We start from the raw sequence: 25,024 nt of genomic DNA, 5'->3' as shown, positions 1-25,024 counted from the left end.
TATCCATACAATATTTTTATCACAATTTCAGTTTGATTAGAAATATAAACCATCTTATCACAAGTCTTGATATGTATTATAAAGCTAAAAGCATTCCACTGGGAACTACAGGCACATTTTTTTTTCATTTTTTACAACATTATAACTGTATTCAAACAGCACAGCAGGGAGAAGTTTGACAGTTGTACACAGGCCAGGAACGGAGGATTTCACACCTGAGAAGGAGTGGGAAAATGTAAGTCTTGTGGAAGAAAGGTGAGCCTACTTAGCATGTCTGATAGACTGTATGATATCGTGATGAGCGTATTCATCCAGGATATTACCATTCATGACTAAACACAGGTTTTCATGCTCAGACTTCTTACAGTGAGAAACATAGATCCATGTGGTTTCATTTGACATACAATTGAACAGAGATAAATCCTGCTTTGGTAATAAAAATGAATAATGTATAACAATCTAAATTCTGATCCATAATGCTAACATTGTGTTGGTTATCAACAAACAGCAACTGGAATTTGGATGGCTACACTGATACAGAACATGTACTTATATTAGTTTCAAGTCAGCCTCTTACAGTATGTGTGAATGGCGACAAATTCCAATAATCAACCTGAACTTAAATGCTTGGAAAAAGTTATCATCCATTTTGTTCTCATCAAGACTGCTGCTTTTATATAGCCGTCTAAATGTAGACCAAGCAATATAAGTGCCATCAAGACATCTAATAAAACTTCCCAAATACGTTGGTCCTCGCCTACACTGTGCCTCATACTGACCATAAATTACATAAAGAGTTGAATTTCTTAGTACAATCTTTCAGTTTTTCATCCATGACATTTCATTTATGGCAAAACTCAACAGTTGGTGTGAATTTTCGAAAAGTTAAACAAAACACAGCAATGCAAAACAAAACAAAACGCACAAATCATCTGAGGAGAGATTCATTTCAAACCTTTATACATTCATTTTTTACCTGGACATACAAGGCTTTTTGTTTATGTCCCTTTTCAGTCTGTTTCACAAAAGACATTATGGCTGTTATTAGGTTGAAATGCCTTTCAGAAACTCATTGTAGTGGGTGGCCCTGAATGAGGAAAATAAGTTGATGCTCGATGACCAGTTAATGGCAGGAAACATGGCCTCCGCTCTGCAGTTGTGCGTCTTAACACCACAACCTCACCTTCGACTCCTTGGCCCCGGGATCCATCACATCACCTCACACGTGTGTTTGGTTTAGCGAGCAGGGGGTGTGCGGCCTTCCCAGTACTTTGCATACGTATTTTGGAACATGTCCTTACAGTTCAGTTTGGCGTTCAGCCGTGCGCAGATGAGGAAGGAGCCGCCCATCTTGCGGTGCAGGGAGTACGTCTCCTCTGGAGGAGGGGTGAGCCGGTGTTTGAGCATCACAGGGATCAGGTTGTGGATTCTCTCCGTGGTGGACTGGGCTCCAAATTCAAACGTGTCTGTGGAGTTAAAGGCCTCGCCGAGGATCATCACCGCGTCCACATGGGCGTTTATCATCGCCTGGATACAGGGGGAGAAAAAACGAGTTAAAAACCTATTAATTTAGATGACTTTAATTAATGTCATTCTATATACGTTACAAATGTTACATTTATTTCTCGCTTTTTTATTTTCACCTTCAACTTTTTCTAAAGCATCTATTTGATGAAAAATGCTCTATAAATAAAAGATTTTTCTTTATAGTATTATTCTTAACTGATGAGAATAAATTGTCAGTTTTTGCAAAAGGAATTTTGCTGAAGAAACAAAAACATATTTGGGTTATTTTTTACCTGTGTCGTGAAATCAACCCGTTAAGCATATTTACCTTGGATTCATACCCGGTTAGGAATTTCATTTCAATAGATTTCTTCGCTACTCCTTCTCTGTCGCCCTCGGCAGCTGAACGGATTACCTATGATAACAAACAGGGAATGACTGTTACTAATATCACTTTAATGTCTTTGTCTATGTTCAGACTGCAGTGTGACGTCTGTGTTATTGTTCTTTTGTGCATGCCGGTCACTTCATAAAAGTGATCACTACATACTGGAATCCGATTTTTGGCCACAATTTGTCAAATATTTTAAGCTTGCAGCGTACGAATAGCCTTCGTCTTCTCTATAAATCCAATGGAAGTAAGACTTCAAAAACTTTTAGGACTCACTGCAAGTTAAATCACAATGATGAGTTTTTACAAAAACAGTTTTGGTGGTATACAGTAACTTTATGTTGATGAAGAACATGACTTTGTCTATGAATAGTTAGAAATAAAAATTAAAACTGCGGTCGCAGATGTGCGCGCAGTGATGAGCGGGCCCTCGTGTCCGTGCGCCTGTCATGGAGGGCAGCCGGTCGTCCCGGCGTCAACCAGACGCTTGTGAGTCCTGGGAAATGAGCCGTTTCTCATTTCTATAATTTTCGCGTCCCAGACTCCCAGGTCCTCCGGCAGCAACCCGGAAACGGATGTCGGCGCGCCGTCTCGAAGGAAAACAAATTTCTCTAAAGGGTCGTCGAGGATCGATTATCAAGGAGGCTGTCTGGAGGAGCCGTAACCGAGGATGCACTGATTTAGAGGAGAGAGGAGTCTCTCTGGAGGAGCTATAACCGAGGGTACACTGATATATTCTCCGGAGTCGATTTCAGCCAACAGTGTTGTTTCCGTTGTGATTATAAGTTATTTAAGATGATCAAATGTGCATCAGACTTTCTGCCCTTTAATAATAATAGATTTAATTTGTTAGCGCTTTTACAGGTGCTCAAAGACGCTTTACAGATATAGTGAAGATAAAATAAAATAAAGGAACAACAAATAAATATATAGTTAAAGTTAAAGTCAAATAATACAAAAACAATCACACATTAAAAGCCAGATTGAAGAGGTGAGTTTTTGTAAGTTTTTTGAAGGTGGTGAAGTCAGTGCAGTCTCTGATGGGTTGTGGGAGTGAGTTCCAGAGGGAGGGGGCAGTGACGGAGAAGGCTCTGTCCCCCCAGGTCCGGTGATTGATGCGGGTGGGGATGGATAGGAGGTTGGCTTCTGATGAGCGGAGGCAGCGGGAAGGGCTGTGGTTGTGCAGCAGGTCTGTGAGGTAGGGGGGGGGGGAGCTGATTGTTGAGGGCTTTGTGAGTAATCAGGAGGACTTTGAAGTTGATTCTTTGACGGACGGGGAGCCAGTGGAGGTTCTGGAGGACGGGAGTGCCGTTTACGGGAGTACCGTTTGTTTACTCAATAATCACATCCCCTCTGGATGTTAGGCTATCTATCATACAACTGCTTTCATTGTGAGGCGATGTTTACAGTGAGAACAGCTGCTGAGGTCAGTGCATAAAGCAGAACAGTGTGTATAATATATATCGCTCAATAATATATTTACCAGGCCTACATTTCACACTTTATTTGTAGGCTTTAGGAGATATCTACAAATAGACAGTAGGGTTAGGGAGTGTATAGGTGTCTGTTGTAATGAATATGCCGCCAGCAAAGGGCGTTGTTGGACTAACAGTATAGGTGAGTGTGTGTGTGTGTGTGTGTGTGTGTGTGTGTGTGTGTGTGTGTGTGTGTGTGTGTGTGTGTGTGTGTGTGTGTGTGTGTGTGTGTGTGTGTGTGTGTGTGTGTGTGTGTGTGTGTGTGTGTGTGTGTGTGTGTGTGTGTGTGTGTGTGTGAGAGAGTTGATGTGCCAGGGAGACAGGCAGGTCTCAGTAGCTTATCTGACATATAATTTGTCAAAAATGGTACATTCTCCGTTAGCCTACGAGCTCCCCGTTTGAGCGAAGGATTATTCCTTCTCAATGTAGCATGACATTGGATATGCGCTGAAGTTGTCCTGGATTGGAATTTTTCCGATCATTCCCCTATGAGGAGTTCGCAGAAATGTCCTTAAAATGCATGAGAAACGCACATTTTGTAAAATGGCCCACTTTCTGGAGGGCGGGGCTAATAAAAGCAAATTTGAAATATGTCCGCAATCATAATAGCAATGTGCATACAGCGTTTCGTGAATATCGGAAAAACTATATGCGAGTAGTTTGGAGTAATTTGCGACATGTAAATCGTCAAAAATTGTGTATTCACTGTTAGCTTGCGACCTCCACGATTGAGCCCTCAAAACATTTCTTCGCAATTTAGCATCATATTGGATAGGGGATGAACTTGTCTTGGATTGGAATTTTTCCGATCATTCCCCTAGGAGGAGTTGGCAAGAATGTGCTTAAAATGCATGAAAAATGAAATTTTTTGAAAATGGCCGACTTTGTCAGGGGTGGGGCTAATAAAAGCCAATTTGAAATATGTCCGCAATCATAAGAGCAATGTGTATACAGTGTTTCGTGAATATCGGAATAACTATATCCGAGTAGTTTGGAGTAATTTGCAACATGTAAATCGTCAAAAATGGTGTATTAGCTGTTAGCTTACGACCTCCACGATTGATTTATCAAAAATGTAATCTGCAATTCTTCATGACATTGGCCAGGGGCTGAACCTGTCCTGCATTGGAATTTTTCCGATCATTCCCCTAGGAGGAGTTCGCAAGAATGTGCTTAAAATGGCTGAAAAACGCAAATATTTCAAAATGGCCAACTTTCTGGGGGGCGGGGCAAATGGAAGGCAATTTGAAATATGTGTGCAATCATAATAGCAATATGTATACAGCGTTTCGTGAATATCGGAATAACTATATCCGAGTAGTTTGGAGTAATTTGCGACATGTAAATCGCCAAAAATGGTGTATTCGATGTTAGCTTACGACTTCCACAATTGAGCAAAAATGTTCTTCTCAATTTAGCATCATATTGGATAGGGGCTGAACGTGTCCTGGATTGGAATTTTTCCGATCATTCCCCTAGGAGGAGTTCGCAAGAATGTGCTTAAAATGCATGAAAAACACACATTTTTCAAAATGGCTGACTTCCTGGGGGGCGGGCTAATGGAATGTATTTACAAATATGTCCGCAATTCCATGAGGAATGTCTGTGCCAAAATTCATGAAGTTCTGAGAAACTATGTGACTACCACACAATAGGGGGCGCTAGTGAGCAGTTTTTTTGAAAAATTACGGGGGTTTTTTTACATTCTCGAAAAGGTCGTGGGCTCTGACGTGTGTCCCAAGTTTTGCGTCCGAAGCTCATTTTATGCTATCGCAATTTAAAAAAAATGTATACGCCATGCCCACATTCTGAATTTGTTGCGACACTTTAAATCTGAGTTTGTAGTCACCCCGAGAGTATGTGAAAAAAAAAAAGGATTAGTCAATCCACTCTTGAGTTATAAATTGATGGTGTTTTTGGCGCCCCCTATAGTCCAAAATGAAAATGCTTTGGTGTGCCTATTCCCCAAGACAGACTGAACCTATTTACCAAAATCTGTGATGTTTGGATACATTGTTGATGAGTTATGAGCATTTCTTTCTAAGCCCTGCCTTTTTGCGAGTATGTTTTGATTGACGGCGGCAATATTTATCGTCCTAACATGCTCATTTTCTACGGTAATGTGTCTGACCCTCCACCGATGCTGTATAAGAAGTTTGGTGTTGAAAAACTGAAAATTTAAATTTAAGTGAATATTTAACTGTTTTGAACATTATGCTAATTTAAATTTAAGAGCAGGTCCACCCGGATATGTGTTCAAAATGTCAGGTCATTCGGAGTTACGGTGCGACTTTGTACATTTATTCCGAAATGGGATTTTGATAGGTGGCGCTAGTGAGCAGGTTGGAATATTTAACCCATTGATTCCAGAATATTGAATTTTTCACCGGTCCTGGCGTCCGTGCAAAATTATACAACTTTTGAAGCATCCTAAAGACCTCAAAAAGAGGAAACGCCAGCACTATAATAATAATACCACCAATAACAATAGGTTCCTCGCACTTCGTGCTAGGACGCCGTCGGGTCCTAGCGCTCCGTGCTCGGGCCCTAATAAAGAAAAGTAAAAAGTATGCCGGCTGGTCTTACCTCTATGTAGGGGTCTGTGAAACTCTTGTCAAATCCTCTTGTGGCTCCAAAGTCCAACAGTGCCACCTAGAGGGAAATAATCCCATGATGACATTTTGGCTTAGTCTCAATACCATATTATCACTATTCCACATTGTAGTAGAAGTATTCCTAGTGAGAGTAGTATTGAGTTGGCAGACTCACCCTGTGTGTCTGCGGATCATAGAAGAAGTTGGACCAGTTGGGGTCCGTCTGCATGTACCTGAACTCAAACAGCTCTCTAAGGCACAACTTCAAGATGTTCTCACAGATCTAATGCACAAACAAAAGTGAGGAGGTGAGGAGAGCAGGGACTTGTGGGAGGAAAATGAAAGGACAGAGGGGAAGCAGGTTGTTCCCTTTCCTGCCACTGGAGACACATCCATCGATGTGTTTATTGATCAGGAAGAAACTAATTTGGTCCCCCACTAACATTAAACAAACCCCCTCTGAGCACATTAACTAATGCGTTTCTCGCCAGATAAGTAGACACATTAGCCAGCTAGACATCCATCGATCTGTCTGGTTTTGGCAGCTGTGTACCTCGTTCTTCAGGTCCTGTGTGAGGCCGTCAGCCTGGTCCAGGGGGAACCCGGGGACCAGCTCTGTGGTCAGGACGTGGGCGCTGCTCAGCTCATCTATCACCTCTGGTACGTAGAAGAACGGTTGGTCCTTTAGAAACTCCCTAGATCAGAACAGGATGAATATACAAATAAATAAATCCAGGTGAAAAAGGCTGGCAATATACTGTATGATGTGAATTACAATAAAAACACATGTGACTCACCTGAATTTCTTTGCACACTGGGCTTCTCTTATATAATCGCACTCTAATGCTAGCTCTCTTCTCATCACGTCTATCAGGTGCTCTGGAAACAGACCTAGAGACACACAGGGAAGTTGAGTGCAATTGTGCATGTGTTTGTCTTTTGCGTATGACTTAGCAGGTTAGCTAGTGGTGTCTGCATGCATGAAAATGAGCTCACCTTCAGGCAGGGCATTGCTAATATTCAGCACCGTCATCAGGTTGTTGACGTCACTGTTGATACTCTGAGCCACACCGGGGTACTGGGGATAAACAAACAGAGAATGTGTTTGATCATAAAATTCACTCTGGGTTTCAATATTATCAATAGAATCCATCAAGAGAATGCATTGTTTGTGAAAAAGCATTCTTGGTTTGTTTGTCTTGGACAATTTATAATAAAATGTCATAGAATGAAGCAGGGGCATCATCTTTGATGTCATTTTATTTATCTTTACAGAATACCTTAATAACTTATTTTACAGGCATTGCAATTATCATTTGTATTAAGATTATAACAATGCCATTAGTTTGAATTTATTGGCAAATCCTCCATAAGTTCCGAAAACATTTTAAACGATTAAGACAGCTTGTAAACACTGTGAAGGCACAAAATAAGAAGCTAAACACTTTTACACTTTTCTTCTCTGACCTACATCCGAACAAAGTCTGTAAGCAGACCACAGAGATCGGTGTGAGAAACACTCTCCAGTTTCAGTGTTTATCTCAACAACATGAGAATGTTCTGGGTACACACACACATGTGCACAGCCTACCTGTATTTTCATGGCCACTTCCCTGCCGTCCTTCATCCGGGCCAGGTGAACTTGTCCGATCGACGCCGCAGCGAATGGACGCTCCTCAAACGATTCCAGCTTGTCTCGCCAGTTAGGACCAAGGTCGCCGTTTAGTGCTTTCTACAGAAAGACACAAATCGCAAGGAGTTGTTGTTATATTTCCATATGTTTTAAAAGCATTTGGCCTTTTCAATGTAAGTTTGTCCCCAGTAGATTTACACGAGGCTTGAGAAAAAACCATTAATATTAAAAATAGGTATAACCAATATTGTAACACTTATTTTATTTCTCATGTAAAAATCAGCTTCAGCTATTATCCCATTATCCCGTTATAAATGCCAGTTAAAATAAAGAAACACTCTTACCGTCATTTGCTTGATTGGCATGAAGTCAGCGCTCTGCCTGACACGGTCAAAGATCTTGGCGAGTTGGGGGTTGATGAATGCATCATCTGAAATACAGAAACATACATAGGTTGGTCTCAATAGGACAGACATGCAGGTCAGTAGGCAAGTCTGGCATATTTTACAATAATTCTGAATTAGTCACATTTCGTGCCATAAAATACAGCTGTGAAAGCAAATGGCTTTAATTTTACTCCAGGTGTGTTTGCAGACTTAAATGGCGAGCTCAACCCAAAATCTAAAATACTTGTTCAACATTGTTCTGGTGTGAGTCGTAGAGATGTTTGCCTTGTGGTGCTCAAAGCGCAGGAAAATACATATGAAGAATTCATCAGTATTGATTCTTCCCACAAATCATGACAAGGTTACTGTACTTGTGACATTTCACATGGAGATTCATAAATGTATTTTTTTTAAAGGCATCTCTGAAGGTGATATCTCCAACTATCAGCAAATCACTGCACAATAATCAAGAAAACATGTGCTACAGGAAAAAGGAAACATATGTTTACTATTTATGTTTTGAGGCTGGGCTGTCCCTTTAAATATGGGTGTATAAATGTACTAAAAGGAATACAGTTACAATACTGACTGTCTATGCATTTTAACACCAAAAACGTCATTATGCAACCTATGGCCACAGGTTTTAGTGGTCTCAATTGAATGCAATTCTATTAAATGTTATAAGAAAATTATCCCTATGTCTTATTTTATGTAGTAGGAGCAGTTCGATTTCTGTGTGTGCTGAGCTGCAGAAGACTACTGTGACCTTTAAGTCCATTTTAGATTTAAGAATACACTTGTCACCACTGTAGAGTCAGAGTAAAGCAAGGCCAGTTCTCTAAATAACAACACACATGAACACAACAAGGTCAATCCACTTTGTGTAAACCTGCTTAGCAAACGTCCTTTTCTAAGCTGCTACTGTTTTGGTGGCTGATTTCATTTACTACAGTGTTATGTCTAGGTTTACACAAACATATTCTGAAAAGTAAAAGCCAATGGTCATAAGCCAAGGTCAGGCAGCAGCAACAAGTGACTAACTAAATTGATGATCTGTTTTCTGCTGTAACCTAATCTGTGCCAAGACATGTACTGCCTCTGGTGGTACGCTCTTGAACTTTGCCTGGCTAGTGTGTGCAAAACACATAAGCATCTAATGATACAACAACTTATTCTCAGCTGCTGCTTCCTGTGTGTTTGAGTGCAGCAACAGGCGAACGTCACAACTGTGGAACGGCACGTGGAAAACCATCAACAGCTCAACAAATGTCCACCACATCTTTATCGAGTCAAACTACCTGTAATGGAAAACATGGCACACCTTGAATACTGAGCATCTGTCCCACTTTCAACGCAGCTCCTCTGACTTTACACAGGGTTCTGACGATGCGCTCAGCGTTGGCCTCTGACAGGAAGGGGCTGGAGTCCAGGACACGTTTCTTATCACCTGAAGAAACACAAAAAAAGAGAGCATGCTGTAACATACACAACCATTTTATTATTATTGGGATGAATCAACATCATTAGTTAAAGGGGCACTATTAGGCTTATTTGCGGGTTTCATTATAATCAGTAATTATTTGTATTTTGTGCCTCTACTGTGACATGTTTACAGGCTTAAATGTTCATAAGTGCTTGTTTTTCCTCATACTTCCGGTCCTCTTTTCACCCTCTGTCTGAAATCAGAACCCAGTCTGCTCTGATTGGTTAGCCGGCCGGCTCTGTTGTGATTGGTCAACCGCTTAGAGATGTCCCGTCCCTTAGCATTCAATGTGTTGGAGCGCTAGCCAACAGAAGTGCGAGTTTATTACGTAATGATTTCACCATCTTCCAGAGACAAAGGAGTCCAATGGAGGTGTTTCAGGGGGGGGGGGTTTAATTTTTAGATATTAGCCTTTGCAGATCATTTACATGCCCAAAACCTATATAAACACACTACAGGAAAGACTACATAATATCGTTTTAATGTACTTAACAGCAATTCATTCAAACATTCAAAACGAACAACAAACATCTGTGTTTATTGTGTGTCTGTGAGGATATGTGTTAGAAGGTTGCAAGTCAGTGCGCTTGAGTCTGTCCAAAGATAAATACACACATATAAAACAGCCACACACAGACGCACAAATGCCACAGATTTCCGCGGTATGCTGTTTCAGATTAGCAGTGAATGGGTGTCTTGATGGCAGGTTGGTGCGGGAGGTGGTGTAATTATGCTCTGTTGACATAAAAAAATGTGTGTTGCGTGTATGAACATGCATCAGGGAGGGGTACTGAAAAAAGAGGATAGCTTTTCAACTAGTGCTGTTCAGGAACTCAGTTGCAAAATCTCATAATAAACAACCAGAAATACCTGTCCTTACAGGCACAACTCAACTCTCAAATGTTGCAAATTATTAAATTCAGTATTTCTTCTGCACAAATCTGTAGTACAATGCATTCAGGAAGAAGTAGCATAACAGTGTAACTGGTATTGTGCATGATTCAATATCCTAGACAGGAATGGCTTATAAGCCGAACATTTTAGAATTCAGACACAAAATGTCTGTCTTACCTTCGGTATTCTGTCTCATGCCCTTCTTGGCAACTTCTGCAAGTGCTCCAATCCCCAGACCTACAGCTAGGCCTGGAGGAAACACACAGACATTAGAAAAACACAATAAAAATGGAATATACAAACAAAATACAAGTGTTTGCATCATAAGGACACACTATCACAACACAACACAGAGATATAAAAGCACCAGTCATTCCTGTTAAGTTATGTCTCAGTGTCTATAAATACATGACTTTAATACATGATGACAGCTGTTGCCTTGAAACGATGCTATTCCCATCAAGAGAACAGAATGGAACAAAACAATATGGTCAGATAAGCACTTGATTAACTTGGCAGTGTGCAAAGAGAGAACAGTAACAGCTGCACCGCTAACATAACAAAGCACTTGTAAATCATCCCTCATCTAGTAATATTCACAATTAAGCACTCAAAATACTTAATCCTCAGAGGGTAATCTTAGCAGATGATAATATCACTTTGTAAGTCTGAAATTTGTATTGCATTACATCAGCTCCGTTTGCAACAACACAGACCAAAAGCCTTCAAAATATCTGATCCAGGATTAACCTTTTTATTTATTTTTGGGAGTGACTGGTGCACAAAATAGTGCCTAAATCATAGTTTATTTGGTAAACACTACACTTTATGCGGGGAAAACACTTGTATCATATAGTATTATGATTCTGTAGAACAATCATAATCACAGGAGGAAAAGAGAAATATGTCTAATCATAAATAAAGTGAAAGAGGAAGCGAGTCATGTACTGTTAGTGAGCGAGTTCCTCCCTGCCTTGTCTCTGCCTTACATAACTCAGCGTTACATAATCCGTTAGTCAGCGGTCCTATGAAGCGATGAATCTGAGATCCAACACTCAAAGGACATATCAGGACACAACCTGCTTCAGTGTCTTAGCTGAGCGTCTCTTAATCGGTCAAAGACGTGCCGACACCTTAATTTTCGGAGACAGGTTTGACAAGAGGGATTCACATTTTCCAGGAAATGTGTGGAGCTTTCTGTGTCACCTGTTACAGCATCATCGTACTCTGCTGCACACTTCTTACACGCTTTACAAGATGATTTATGTTCCTTTAAATTTGATGATAAAAAGATACAAAACTTTTCAAAGTAGTTTCAAATAACATTGATGACCTTTTCAAGCAATGTAGCTATAAACGCTGATGACATGAAACACAGCAACATTAGGATTCTTTAAATGAGTTTGCTGCACATGAAGTGTGCATTTATTTTCTCACAACGCACCTGATAATGAAACACGACCAGTTGAAAAACGTCATCAACAAGTTACAGGAGAGTGAAGGGCAGAGAGAGGACACTTCCCTCCCCCTCCTCCCCTTACTTTCTCCGACACCTTCTAAATGTTACCACTGTCCACATGCTGCATCAACACAGCTATGGACAAATTGCATCATTGTAGCATACAGTATGTAAGGTCTGTCAGGGAATCATTTCCATAGATGTTTACCTTTTGCCCTCTGACCCAGATGACCAACCTTGAGGAGGGGGCTGCTTAAGCCATTTGTTGTTGTTGTCCGTTTATGACCAGGCAACTTTCGGTCAAAGATAGTTTATTGTTATGAGGACATATGGAACAACTCCTCCTCTGGGCTTGATGAACCCAAGGTGTGAAATCTTTGAGGCCATAAGCGCCAGCGTCTAGTGAAGAATGTTGATTACTCTCAAGCAAACTAGTTAAAAGGACGGTTTCTTCAGAATTGATTGTGGCATCTCATCCGTGTGGTCAGACCACGGCATGACATGACATGCCCTATGTATGACATGTCTTGTAAATTCTCCGACCGAAACTCCAAATAAACCGTCAGTGTTTGCCATCAAAGCTCCAGCTCTCCTCGTGTCTCTCTGAGTCCTAACTCTCCATTGCTTCAGAAGTTTCCCACACAAGGTCCATATGTTTGGTATGAGCTGTGGCTAAATTCTGCTACCTGTCATTTCTGTTGGCAGTCCTGTCCATGCGAGAATCTGTTCTGTGTTCACAAGTTTACCCTGTGTTTTAGCTTCTTTGACCAACTTTATGCCCCCTGTAAAAGTCTGAAATGAAGCAATAATCTTCTGATTTACAAGCACTGACACCTTTAAATAAGCTTATCGCTGAAATAACATCCTGTCTAGATATGACATTAGGATACCATTAACTCTGTACCTGCCTTAATGTGGCCACATGTCATTATCACAACCAACATCTTTCAATCGTGGGTGACATATATAGAACCAAAAATAACTGGTAGTAGCAACTGTTATATTTTTATATTTCCATTTGGTACCATGTTGTAAAACATCTAAATCTTTTATCATTTGTATACTTTCATTTGGACTTGACAGTAATTTCTTGTGTCTGAATATGTCACAGCTAAAGGATTAGAGAACAGGCAACGTGGTCAAACAGAAGATTAACTTGAAATCTGCAGCGCTCACAGACTCAGATTTGAGTAACTGCTGCTGTCCTCTGTCTGAGTTTGTAGCTGATTGTCAAGGAGAGTTTTAACTCAATGTGCCATTTGTAAAGGCTAGATAGACTTGACCTAATTTAAGTTTTTGTTTAAGAGCGCGTCCAGGCTCTGAATCTTGATAAATACTCATGTTAGTTACATTCCTGTTTGTTACGTTTTCCCATTTCCTTTTGTGTTTGTTGGTATTTAAATATGTGCCTATTATGTATGTACACAGAGAGGTGTTGTTTTGACAATTGACTTTGCGGAGGACATGTGCTGACACAACAACACGACCGCCCTGAACCCAGTGACACCGGCATATTGAGAGAGCAGTAGGTTTCAGTGAGACTAGATGACAAGGTGATGTTTCCAATACTTTCAAACCATATTATGTCACGCTACTAGCACAAACAAAAAATAGGCTTTTTCTCAAACTGGATGACATATTGCAGATAACTAACCAGAGGGGGTGTGACTTCATTTCACAGATATTAATTAAGGGTGGGTAACATAAATTATCTTCAGTTCTTAAAGGTCACCTATTATGCAAAATCCACTTGTTCATGTCTGTTATACATCAACATGTGTCCCCTCTGTGTAAAGAGATTCTGAACGTTTCAGGAAAAAAGATTCTCTCTCTTTTTGTCCTGATCCATTTATATAAAAACCTGTCTGAAAATGAGCTGATCAGATGTTGGCCACTTTATGATGTCATAACGATTTTTTGGCTTGTGTAACCATTAGCCAATCACCAACCAAGGTACCCCCCCCCCACCCATATCACCAGAATCCCCTCCTAGAGCACCATTGTGTTCTTTTTAACCAAATATCTCTCAGAGGGGCGTGGGGAGTGGCTCCTTATTTTCATCTAAAGTAACAGACAGAGAATCAGCACTTTTGAAACAGGGCTGAAACAGAGGGGTTTATGGGATGCTACAATGCATGATCTGTTTGGTGTTTGGAGCCAAACACTTCAGAGACATGTTTTGTATAACTGAGAGCTATAATATATTGATGAAAAACAGCATCATAGGGGACCTTTAAAACTAGAATCATTATTTTACAGACTTGCTGAGTGGAGTTATTTAAATGTAGGAGAAAAGACAGGAAGTTGTACTTGCTGACTTGCATTCAGACACAGTTAGACAAACAAAGAGTTGTTGTGGTTGTTTTACTGTACCTCCAAAGTTGGCCAGTCTGCTGAGCCGAGACACTGGCACTTTCCTCTCTCTGGCTCTCTCACTCAACTAAGGAAGACAAACCGGTAAATATTTGATTAAAATGTGATTGGAAAGGTACATTTTAACGTTAATTAATATCTATGTGTGTTTAAGATTAGGAACGGAGGAACAATAATTACCATCTGTTTGTGTGATTTGATCTCCACCTTCTTGCCCTGTCTTGCTTTCTCGATGTCTTCGGCCGTCAGCCCTCCAACTGTGGACGGGTCCTGATGGTAGCTCCTGAGCTGATGCTGGCGATATAGCTGTCCCCACACATGTCTGTTTAGACCGTGGCTGTAGAAATGTCTGACACACCCAAAGAAGAAATCATTACCTTTATCCTCCAAAAACATGTTTACTGTAGATTGTAATTGAGAAAGAGAATATTTGTACCTAATGTCTTGGTGGTAAGATCTGGTGTGTCCGCTAAACTGTTTGCTGGGATCTTTGTATCCATCGAACAACGACTGTTTGCCGCTGACATGGCTCGCTCCTGCTGCTGCGATGTCTTCACTCATTCCTTGGTGAGCCACTGTAAAGTCCACACCTTCGTCCTTGAACTCTGCGAATGCACTGTCATCCTGAGGAAAGTCAAATTCTGACTCCGTTGAAGAGGTCTGCTGCTGGCCAGTCATCTCCTAGACAGAAACACAAAGGCATAACATGAAAACACATTTCATAGTATTCTTTTCTTTTGAAATACAGCAGCTTATTTACTGTAAAAAGTAGTATTTACACATACACCTACACACACCTGCATTTTCATCATAGCAGCTGAGAGGCTCTGCTCAGCAGCTGATTGGACACTCTGGACAGCAGCAGCAACACCTGGGGCACAATTATCAAAAATACTGTTAAGAGATTACCATTAAACTACATATTAATTGTTAAGAAAAAATTCAATTTGACTTTAAATGGTATAGTCTTTCATTCATATGGAACAGTATAATGCACAATAGAACATTATTCCTAAATGATTTAGTCTTTAAGCTGAAAAATAGAATGGTAGCATTTTGCTTACATTAACTTTCAACCAATGCTAGCCACAATTTAGTGTTTTGTAATGGAATTAGCAAGCTAGCTAACTTAATGGTAGTTACTACCTCCTTTTCAAAAACGAATTTAATGTAATTAAAATAAAAATAAAAAGGGCATTTATTTGTATAAACAGGCTACAATGTAGAAAATAGTGTTTTATCAGTTCTTTACGCTTCTTAGTCTTTTTGTTTACATTACTGTAGGAGCCATTTCCTTAGATCATATTAGCTTATCTTTTTAGAGTACATAACCTGAGATTCTGTGGTGTATATTATTTATAAATTATTTAATTTGAGTGCGTTACTCTGCAGATCGAGATGCTGCAGCATAAAACGAGAGGTGCTGCAGCCGACTGGTGCGGCTGACTGAAGCAAACAGTTTTTAGACCTACCTATAAACTATCTTACTTTTCAATCGCATCTGGACATTTCTATATTTTTTCTCTCAAACTACAAGCGTCTATTCCTCGGTCAGCCCCACGAGTGAATCGCTAACAAAGGGCAAAAAACAAATGGATATCTTGTTAAGTTAACAGTCTACTGCTTGTATAGGAGTTAGCAGGTTAGACAACCTAATGGATTCAGATCACTCTTTATCGAAAACTGAATACGTAACATTTTATTTTACAGTCTTTTATATGTATACACATGTAGGCCTATTAGTATATTTGCTAACATTACTTTTCAACCAATGTGTACATCTTATCACAAGCTAGCTTGTCATAATGTGAGCTAACAAGTATGTTATTTAGGGGTTTTAATGCAGAACACTATGGCTGCTAACAAGACAGTTAAATGACAGACCTTTTATTTTCATGACAAAGTTCAATTTAGAAAATAAGCAGGTGTGTTGAACTTACCTGCTCCACTGCGCAGGGTGCTGCTCTGAGTCTCTACAACAGCCTGGCTCAATTTAGCCAAGCCGCGCATCACTAATATCATATCACCCGCCATGATGGACTACAGACACAGACAGAAAAAACAGGAAAAAACAAAGAAACATTATAGTTAGTTATTCTATTTCTCCTTAAAAACAAAGTATGCTGGTAGCACAAAGAGGTACATACTGTTCACCGACTATAAAGACAGGGATTCGTTCAGATATCTAAATGTGTAACAATGTCAGTAACAATGAGAGGAGCACAGACAAAGACGTACAGACACACTAGAAAGCAGAGGAAAGGGACATAAAACTGCCGTTAACACAAGGTCTGCTTCCAAACAGAAACATGCACAGCTTTCAAATCTAGAGGTGACGTTGACACTTTGTCTAAAAATACTTATGACCTCCAATCCCTGCGTGAGCACCCTACACACACATACAAGAAAAGAGTATGCCGTGCACGCCTGTGTGCGGTGCAGTTATCTGCCTGTGGTACAGGACTGGATGTGTAAATGTCACCGGAGCCTAGGGGGAGAAGATTCTAGAGTCCTTGATCCAGCTATTTCTGTGCATGAGTGACTGTGGGTGCACATGTTCGGGTCACTTACAAGGTTTGCCGTTACGCATACCTCTCCCGATTGAATTTCACTGCAACTGAAATGAATGTGAGATTGTTTTCTATTAAAAAGGCATATTTCAAAAATATCTTTCCAAGAATCAATCCGGTGTGTCTTTTAATAAATAGCTAACAGTAATGGGATAATGCTAGTGTCAAAGTTCATTTAGATTGCTCTCATCTATCCAAAGCTTATCTAAACGAAAGAGCTCTGACTGCATTCCTCCCTGTTGCAATCTGTATCATTCTCGTGTGTCTGTGTGTGTGTGTGTGTACTACAAGTGCTGTTTGGTGGGTGTGACACATGCGCCAACACATCTCAGCTGGGATACAGGCCAATGGAAAAACGCCGTTGCGCACACACACACACACACACACACACACACACACACACACACACACACACACACACACACACACACACACACACACACACACACACACACACACACACACACACACACACACACACACACACACACACACACACACACACACACACACACACACACACACACACACACACACACACACACACACACACACACACACACACACACACACACACACACACACACACACACACACACACACACACACACACACACACACACACACTAAGTAAGTGGGTCATTCGTCCAGCTTTAGGCTGCTTTGTGGTTTTAGACGCAGAACTGAAATACGGGGTTAGCATACTTTGTGATAAAAAAGGGACCATGCATATTTTAGAAACATTACAAACACTGATTTGTACCTACATTTAAATATTTTCTGATTTGTGTCTAGGTGTTTTCTTAAGTGTCATTAATTTACCATACAGAGATAATTAGCAAAAAAACAACTCTCTTTCTGTGGGGATTTTAGCATTCATGTTAACAACCCCCAGGACAGCAGCACTAAAGAACTGTGTTGTATTCTGGATAACTACGGGTTGACTCAGCATGTGACGGAGCCTACACACAATAAGAGGCGCACACTGGACCTATTCCCAAAGGTCTTAACATGTAAGGACATTCTCAGGCCTCTTCTGTTCAACATTACCAAGCTCTCACCGGTGCCGTCAACAAGAATATCTTACCATAATTATTCAGACGACACACAGATGTATACAACGACATCATCATCGGGTGACTATGTTCGCATAAAAGCACAGACTGTAAAAGTGCATTGAGCAAATCAATAGTTGGATGAGCTAAAAGAGGAATGATTGACTTTGGACCCAAATAAATACTATTCAGTCAGTGCTTTGCAAAACAAACAGATTACTGAGAGTAGTGTGTGATGATGCTGCAGGTATCGGCATGTTTAAACGATCAATTCAATGGTGGATCTTTGTAATAATTATCACAATGCTGAATCAGCTCAGTATTGGAGGAAGAGGCTGCATGCTTTTGTGATTGGCTGGGAATTTATGTATGATTTTGTACCGAGTAAAAACCAACACAAAGCTGCACACCGAGGTGCAAAACTCATGGGAAATATTTCATTCCGAGCTGGAGGCATGGCTACAACAGCATACTTAAAATGTAAAACACATTCCAATCAATATGCATGTCTCGATGATTCAGAACTGTGATCAGTGTCGAATGAATTCAATTTGCAAAATCTGAAAACAGACTGTTCATTGCTTAATTTAATAGATTGAGCAACTTCCCATTTGTTAATGTGGGCGTGTTGCCTCAGTACCATACACATGGCTTTCTTCTTCGTCTTCCGTACATTGTGTCACTTTCAACTATCAGAAACAGTCGAAAGGACACTTGGATTGAGAAGAGGAGAAGAGAAGTAAAAGGGCAGTTTTTGATGCCAAGTGGGCGAGAGGTCACCACAAGGTATTTGAGAGAAGCCAGCTTGTGATTACACATGGTGCGCACACACATACACTTAAGCCTCAGTTGTTGTCTGGGCTTTAGTGATGTGCCTGCACAAGCTGTTGACTCACCGTTATAAAAATTGCCAGGCAACGCAGCCTGAGTGTGCCTATATCTAAAAGCCCCCAGTTGCTGCCCTTCAGTGCTGATCTTCAGCCAAAAGGAGGAAATATTTCCCCATTTACTGAGCAGCGGTGAATCACCACTAGCAGGGGAAACGTGAGGAAACCCATGTTTCCTGCAAGACTGTATTACAGAAAGGCTATTTTTTTTTTTATTAAATCAACCAATTTCAAAGAGTTTCTGATTAAACCTGTACTGAAACTTAGAGAAGTGTTAAGGTAAGGATGCAGGAGGAACAATTGACCTTCAGTGAATAGGAATATTTTATTTGTATAGTTCCAATAATGGAAAATGTAATAGTATCAGATGACATCACACCTTTTAACTGTGAGTCTTCTGTGACCATAAATAAACACAAAAATAATATTTCCGTCACAGGCAGAACATCAAATAATATAAACATAACGTGTTGATAAGGATCCCATATCTTGGCATGTTAGGAAAAAAATAAAACTTGTCAGTGTTGTATATTAGGCAAACTATGTAAAGGAAAACCCTATCACCACATATATCTATGATATTCACGTTTATGAAAGACAGTGATTGACATACTCTATACATAAATGCAGTGTAAATATACACATGCATACATTTATTACTGGTTGTAAAGGGAATGCGTTTATTTGAATGTGTCCGAGTTAGCCAAAAGCCTTTTTATACCCCATTAGCTGTTGTTCCTAGGTAGAGTATAGGAACTTAGGCGTAAACATAGTGCAGATACACAGTGTACACAACACACAATGTAAAGGGTAGGCATATGTCATTAGTACTTGAAACTATTAACAATGTTTTAAGGTAAATATTCAATCTAAACATAAAGATGGATGCAACATTTGACTACAGTCAAGGCAGTATAATTTACACAAGTGGAAAAAGTTAGCTGGCTCAGTCAGTATAGCTTTTCAGACGTAAACTTTTTTAATAAACATTCAGCGCAGTTAAGTACTACAATTTAAGCTTCACTTTATGATATTCGTGCGACATAAATCTTTCAAATGTTGGTTTGCAAGCTGTTTTTAAAATATGTGATTATAAACTTTCTCGTGGGCGTAGACAGCAATACAAACGCATGCCACGCTGTAAACTGGCACTAGTTTAAACTAGCGTTACACCTGCTTAAAAACGACTACAAAGACTATCAAAAAGAGAAGGCAGGTGTTATAAATACTTTAATGTTAAATTAAATGAATAAATAATCGCTACATTGGCGGGTGGGTAGTTTACAGAAGTGACAGAACAGCCAGAGAGCATGTGTTCGTCAGAACGCTGCAGAGGAATTATGGAAATAATTGTATGTCGAAAAGCTTCTCATAACATACTAAATGAATGCGCATATTTCATATTTAATGCGTTTTAATGTGTATTAGCATTTAAATTACTCACCAGCAGCTGTCGTCTCGGCTTGTCTCTGTCAGACGAGGTCAACAACAACTGCGAGTCAACCTAACCTAATCTTTCTTTGGTGTAAATGCATATAGCAGCACGTTTACGTGGGGCTTTCTTTTGCACAAGGCACAGTGTGTACAGTTGCAGGTTGTGTGTGGTTCACACTTCTCCTCCTCCTCCTGCTGCTGCTGCTGTTGGTACAGTTTAATCCAGTTTTTCTCTCTCTCTCTCTCTCTCTCTCTCTCTCTCTCTCTCTCTCTCTCTCTCTCTCTCTATCTCCACCACGAGGTCAAACCTTATTTACCAACTTTGGAGTGTGACAGAGCTGTGCATTGACGCAACACACTGAAGGTTTCTAATTTCTCAAATGTCCCCTCCTCGACTGCATCTCACTTCGGTTAAATGGAATCCTTGCGTCCCTCATTTGCGTCGTTTCCCGAGATGGGTCTGGCTGCAGACCGCAGCAAGGAGGCGGATCCTATAGGGGCGTTTCCTATAGGGGCGTTTCCTAACTTTTGTTATCCAATAGCAACTTAAGGGATTCCAGCTGCTTTTATAAATAAAGTCATTGTTCGAGTGATGGGAATTCCGGCTCTTCTTGGTGAGCCGGATCTTTCGGCTCCCAAAGGGCTCTTCAGTTTACCACATATTATACCTTTTAATTAAATCAAATGTAGCCCTGTTTTGACTAATGATTTATATGTGTACACATATATCACTTACATTATTCAAGACATCCTTTGTACTAAAGTATTCAAAAGTAAAAATTCCATGTTTAATATAAATTATTTGCTGTGGCCAATTGTTTTCATTGCATTTACAGACCCGTGTAACTCTCTGATACCACCCAATGAATGCATTGACTTGCTTGTAGAACCACGCTACACAAAACAAATGGCAACACCTATAAAAACTATTTAAAAAAAGGGGCTACTGTATCAACCTATATAAAGTATATAAATATAGTTTTTCTCCCTGCAGGAGAGGGGAGCGTGCTTTGAGATCAACTGCTAGGCTGCAGCTGGGAGAAGAGGGGGACAAAAAGAGATCTCCGTCCTCCGTGTTTTATTCTTATAGAAGTAAGAAGAGAAGTAATGGGTCAGAAACCCTCCTTTTTACGCAGCGGTCCAGACATAGACATCATAGCTACGGCGACACATATTCAGTTGCCAGTTACTTTTGGCATTAGGGCAGGGATATCTTTCAAGGTTTGACATAATGAATTGTGCTACTTTTAAAGCAAGCAACGATGTTTTCAAATCTGTAATCAAAAAGCTCCTCAAAAACACTATAGAAGCAGTTCCTGCCGTTGTTACGTTAGTTCAAACAGTAACAACGGACTACTTTTCTTAGCGGATGCATGTCAATTTAAATCAATACATAAAACTATTTTTTAAATCAATAAAATCTTTTTCTAAATCCATAAAAGCATTTCAATTATTATTGGGAGTCATGTCGTTACTTTGTTGAGAATGTGGCCATGTGTAATAAGCGGGATAATGTCCACATTGCACATTGCATAATGTGCCTTCATGCCAATCTAGATCCCTCCGCAAAAACAAAACAAAAAACGGCTCGTTCGTGGGCGAGAGCCGGCTCCCGTCGTTCACTATAGGAAACGCCCCTATAGGAAACGCCCCTATAGGATCCGCCTCCTTGCTGCGGTCTGCAGCCAGACTCTATTGCGTTTCCCTGCATCTAGTCCCTCCCACCCAAGCGGCAAACTCTGGGGCAGAGCCGAGAGGCCAATAAGGAAGTGCCACAAACTGCAGTTCATCTATTGGCCGATGAATTTCCATAGACCCCCATGTTAAAATGCCCAACTTTACAGCAGAAATAAACATGTTTCTACCCCTGGATGCAATACAAATTATTCGGGATATAGTTAGATTCCACCTTAATGATTATTAATTGTTGAGTGAATTGTTTTATAACGCAAGTTCCCTTTTATTTATATTAGGTCTTAACGTTTTTGCATAAATTAGGGCGTGGTCACTTAGATGGACAGGTACGTGCCTCACTGGCAGCTAACCGCAACTTGTCCACTCTGCTAGGCTACAAGTACAACGTTAGCTAGTTGTAGTGACTGTACTTGACCCTTTAGCCGTGTTCGTGGTGATTGTGCCTTTTACACACACACACACACACACACACACACACACACACACACACACACACACACACACACACACACACACACACACACACACACACACACACACACACACACACACACACACACACACACACACACACACACACACACACACACACACACACACACACACACACACACAGTATACAAATAAAGAGAGTAATGTAGGCCTGTTATACTGAGTGATATATATTATACACACTGCTCTGCTTTCTGCATGGACCTCACAGCTGTTCACTGTAAACATTGCGTCGCGATGAAAGCAGTTAATAACATAATATCCAGGGGATGCATGCAGAGCTGTCATTGGCTGAGATAAGTCCGGCCGTGTGTCACGACTCTTTGAAACATCACTGTTGCCGGAAATACCTCCACAGAGGAACCATCAGTGTATCCTCGATTATAGCTCCTCCAGAGAGCCTCCTCGAGGCTCGATCCTCGATGTGCATTTAGATAAATGAAATGTCCTTCAACAAGCCGTGCTGAAATCCATTTCTGGGTCACTACCGGAGGACCGAGGATTCGAGGAGGGGAAATTAGAGAATTGAGAAACCTTCTAAGACACAAGGATAGGAGTCGAGGAGGGGAATTAGATAAATGAGAAAGCTTCACTCATACCTGCCCCCTGTTGCTCATTACACACTGGCACACGTTTTGGACACTATTAAAGCATTACATGTGTTTTTATGTTTGTCTTTTTCACCATGCAATCATCAGCCATGTCAAAGCCCTTCAATCATAATATGGCTTAATTTCACATTGTAGGGAAAGTACAGTATACGCAGACATACGCAGACTCCCTCCTTCCCATCCTCTGCTCCTATTGGTCCTCGTCGTCTGTTGACAGGAGGAGAGGGGAGCGGCTTCTCATTGGTTAATCACAAATGAAAAACAAAGTGCAGGTTTGTTCTGCATCCCTAAGCATGAAATCCAGTTTTACAAGGGACACTCGGTCAGTTACATGCAGTAATTGACACATTACACACAAACACATAAAGTGCAAACCATAAAAATACATGTACCTCGGCTTTGAAATGGGCCTCTGCTGCCACCTGCTGTTGCTGAACAGCACCCTGTCACTGCCATGTGTTGCACGTGACAGCCACAATCATAATAACAATGTTATTTTGTGATCAATTAAATATCGATTAGAAAGAACATAAAATCTCAAGTACAATCTACAAACAAAACGCACAAATGCAATTTGATATTGTAAAAAAAATACATTTTCTGTGCTTGTGCACATAAGGTATCTGGAGTCCCTGTCAATTCACAACCTGAATTTGGGGGCTGTCTAGATAAGGAAACAGGACTCAACATGCCATTCAGATTGGCTCCCTTTCTTATCTCACATGCTAGCACATTATAATGTATTGCCCCTCATCTGAGGATCTCCACCATGGATGTATAAGAGAACTGGATAAAGCATTGGAGTCTTGTTCATTCCTAAGGAAGTGGATCAGAGGCGCATAATCAAAAAAGTTGGACCTCTAGTTATAAAATGTACCAGCCTTCAACATCTATGTCCTATATCAATTCTTTAATCCCACTGCCTCGCAGCTCAGTCTGGAGCTCATTCACATGAACAAGTGATGAAATGGTACCTCATTTACAGACTACACAAAGTATATATATTTATTTTTTAACTCCTGTCATTATGCATACTGCATTTGGGTCCTGATCCTAGGTCCTTACTCTGACTTTTATGGATGATTGTCTTTCTGCAATGTCATTAGAATAACAGCGTGTGTGCCGCTGTTCCACACAGCACATATTATATTGCATATGTAAAGGAGGTTATAACTAGTTCCCAGATTAAATGAACTCACTGATTTTTGTAAGTGAATATATCTGTGCACATTATTTGTTTAGCATGTATAAAACAATCACGTAGATAAAAGAAAAAGTGTGCAAAAGAGTAGAAAGAGTAGGAAAAAGTTAAAACATTTATGAAATGTGTAGAGTAGCAGCTGCTGCATGTTCAAAAGGGTTCAACCTTCCCAGCCACCCTCCATGAAAAAAGGGAGAAGAGACACACAATTATTCACAATCTCTCAGCTCCTGAATCATGTCCTTTTCTTCCCTCACCAGCTCCGGATGCTGCTGCTGTTGTGGATAGGTGTGATTTGAATGGCAAATTACCCCCATGCAAACACAACAATTATTGTGGCAAAGAAGCAGCAGCAGCGTGGGGTCACTGAGGGCTTCTCATGTCAGGACGAGAGGTTGAGTCCTTCCTCGTGTATAAAGAAAACTCACATTTACTACAAGTTTAATAATGTATTACCCAAAATCTTGATATTTGTTTTTTAACTGGTTCATCTAAAGGCCAATATGAAAAGATCCCAGAGAGTTTTTTGTTTACCAGATACACATTTTTTTGAAGGGATCAATTCTAATAAATACACAAGCCAGAAAACCAGAACAATGTAGGTCTAATGGCTACTAAAAAACCTCCAAAGCATACTTTTAAGTGCTTATAGGGGAGCCTAGAGCTTAGATGGTTTGTCTTGAATAAATATTTTATTATGTTAAGAAATACCACTCAAATCTCTCAGTATTAAATTAATCAACAGCTAGAAGCCAGTTAGCTTAGCATAAAGACTGCAACAGGGAAAAACCACTAACCTATAGAAAATACCTACAGTAACATTAAAGCTCACAAATTAACATGTTATATGTTAAATGTTTATAAAAATACCTAGTTTTGTTATCC

The 25,024-nt window shown here is 40.3% G+C and overlaps 1 protein-coding gene across 1 annotated transcript; it reads right to left on the bottom strand.

Moving 5' to 3' along the window:
* Nucleotides 1–20,536, bottom strand: coq8aa (coenzyme Q8A, genome duplicate a). Its single transcript, XM_034075889.1, has 17 exons — nt 20,151–20,536; nt 16,135–16,234; nt 14,992–15,065; nt 14,631–14,875; nt 14,375–14,543; nt 14,195–14,261; nt 10,540–10,611; nt 9,307–9,432; nt 7,944–8,029; nt 7,558–7,698; nt 6,963–7,044; nt 6,764–6,857; nt 6,520–6,661; nt 6,142–6,249; nt 5,959–6,024; nt 1,835–1,921; nt 1–1,527 (listed from the first exon to the last, which is right to left on the bottom strand). Exons 2-17 carry the CDS (start codon nt 16,226–16,228, stop codon nt 1,237–1,239), a joined length of 1,944 nt encoding a protein of 647 aa, XP_033931780.1. The 5' UTR covers nt 16,229–16,234; nt 20,151–20,536; the 3' UTR covers nt 1–1,236.
* Nucleotides 20,537–25,024: the final 4,488 nt, after the last annotated feature.

This window comes from Pseudochaenichthys georgianus, chromosome 24 (genome assembly GCF_902827115.2).
Source record: "Pseudochaenichthys georgianus chromosome 24, fPseGeo1.2, whole genome shotgun sequence".
In the NCBI taxonomy this organism is placed as follows: Eukaryota; Metazoa; Chordata; class Actinopteri; order Perciformes; family Channichthyidae; genus Pseudochaenichthys; species Pseudochaenichthys georgianus.
Note: the sequence above shows the minus strand (reverse complement) of the source record. Positions and strands in the feature narration are given on the sequence as shown.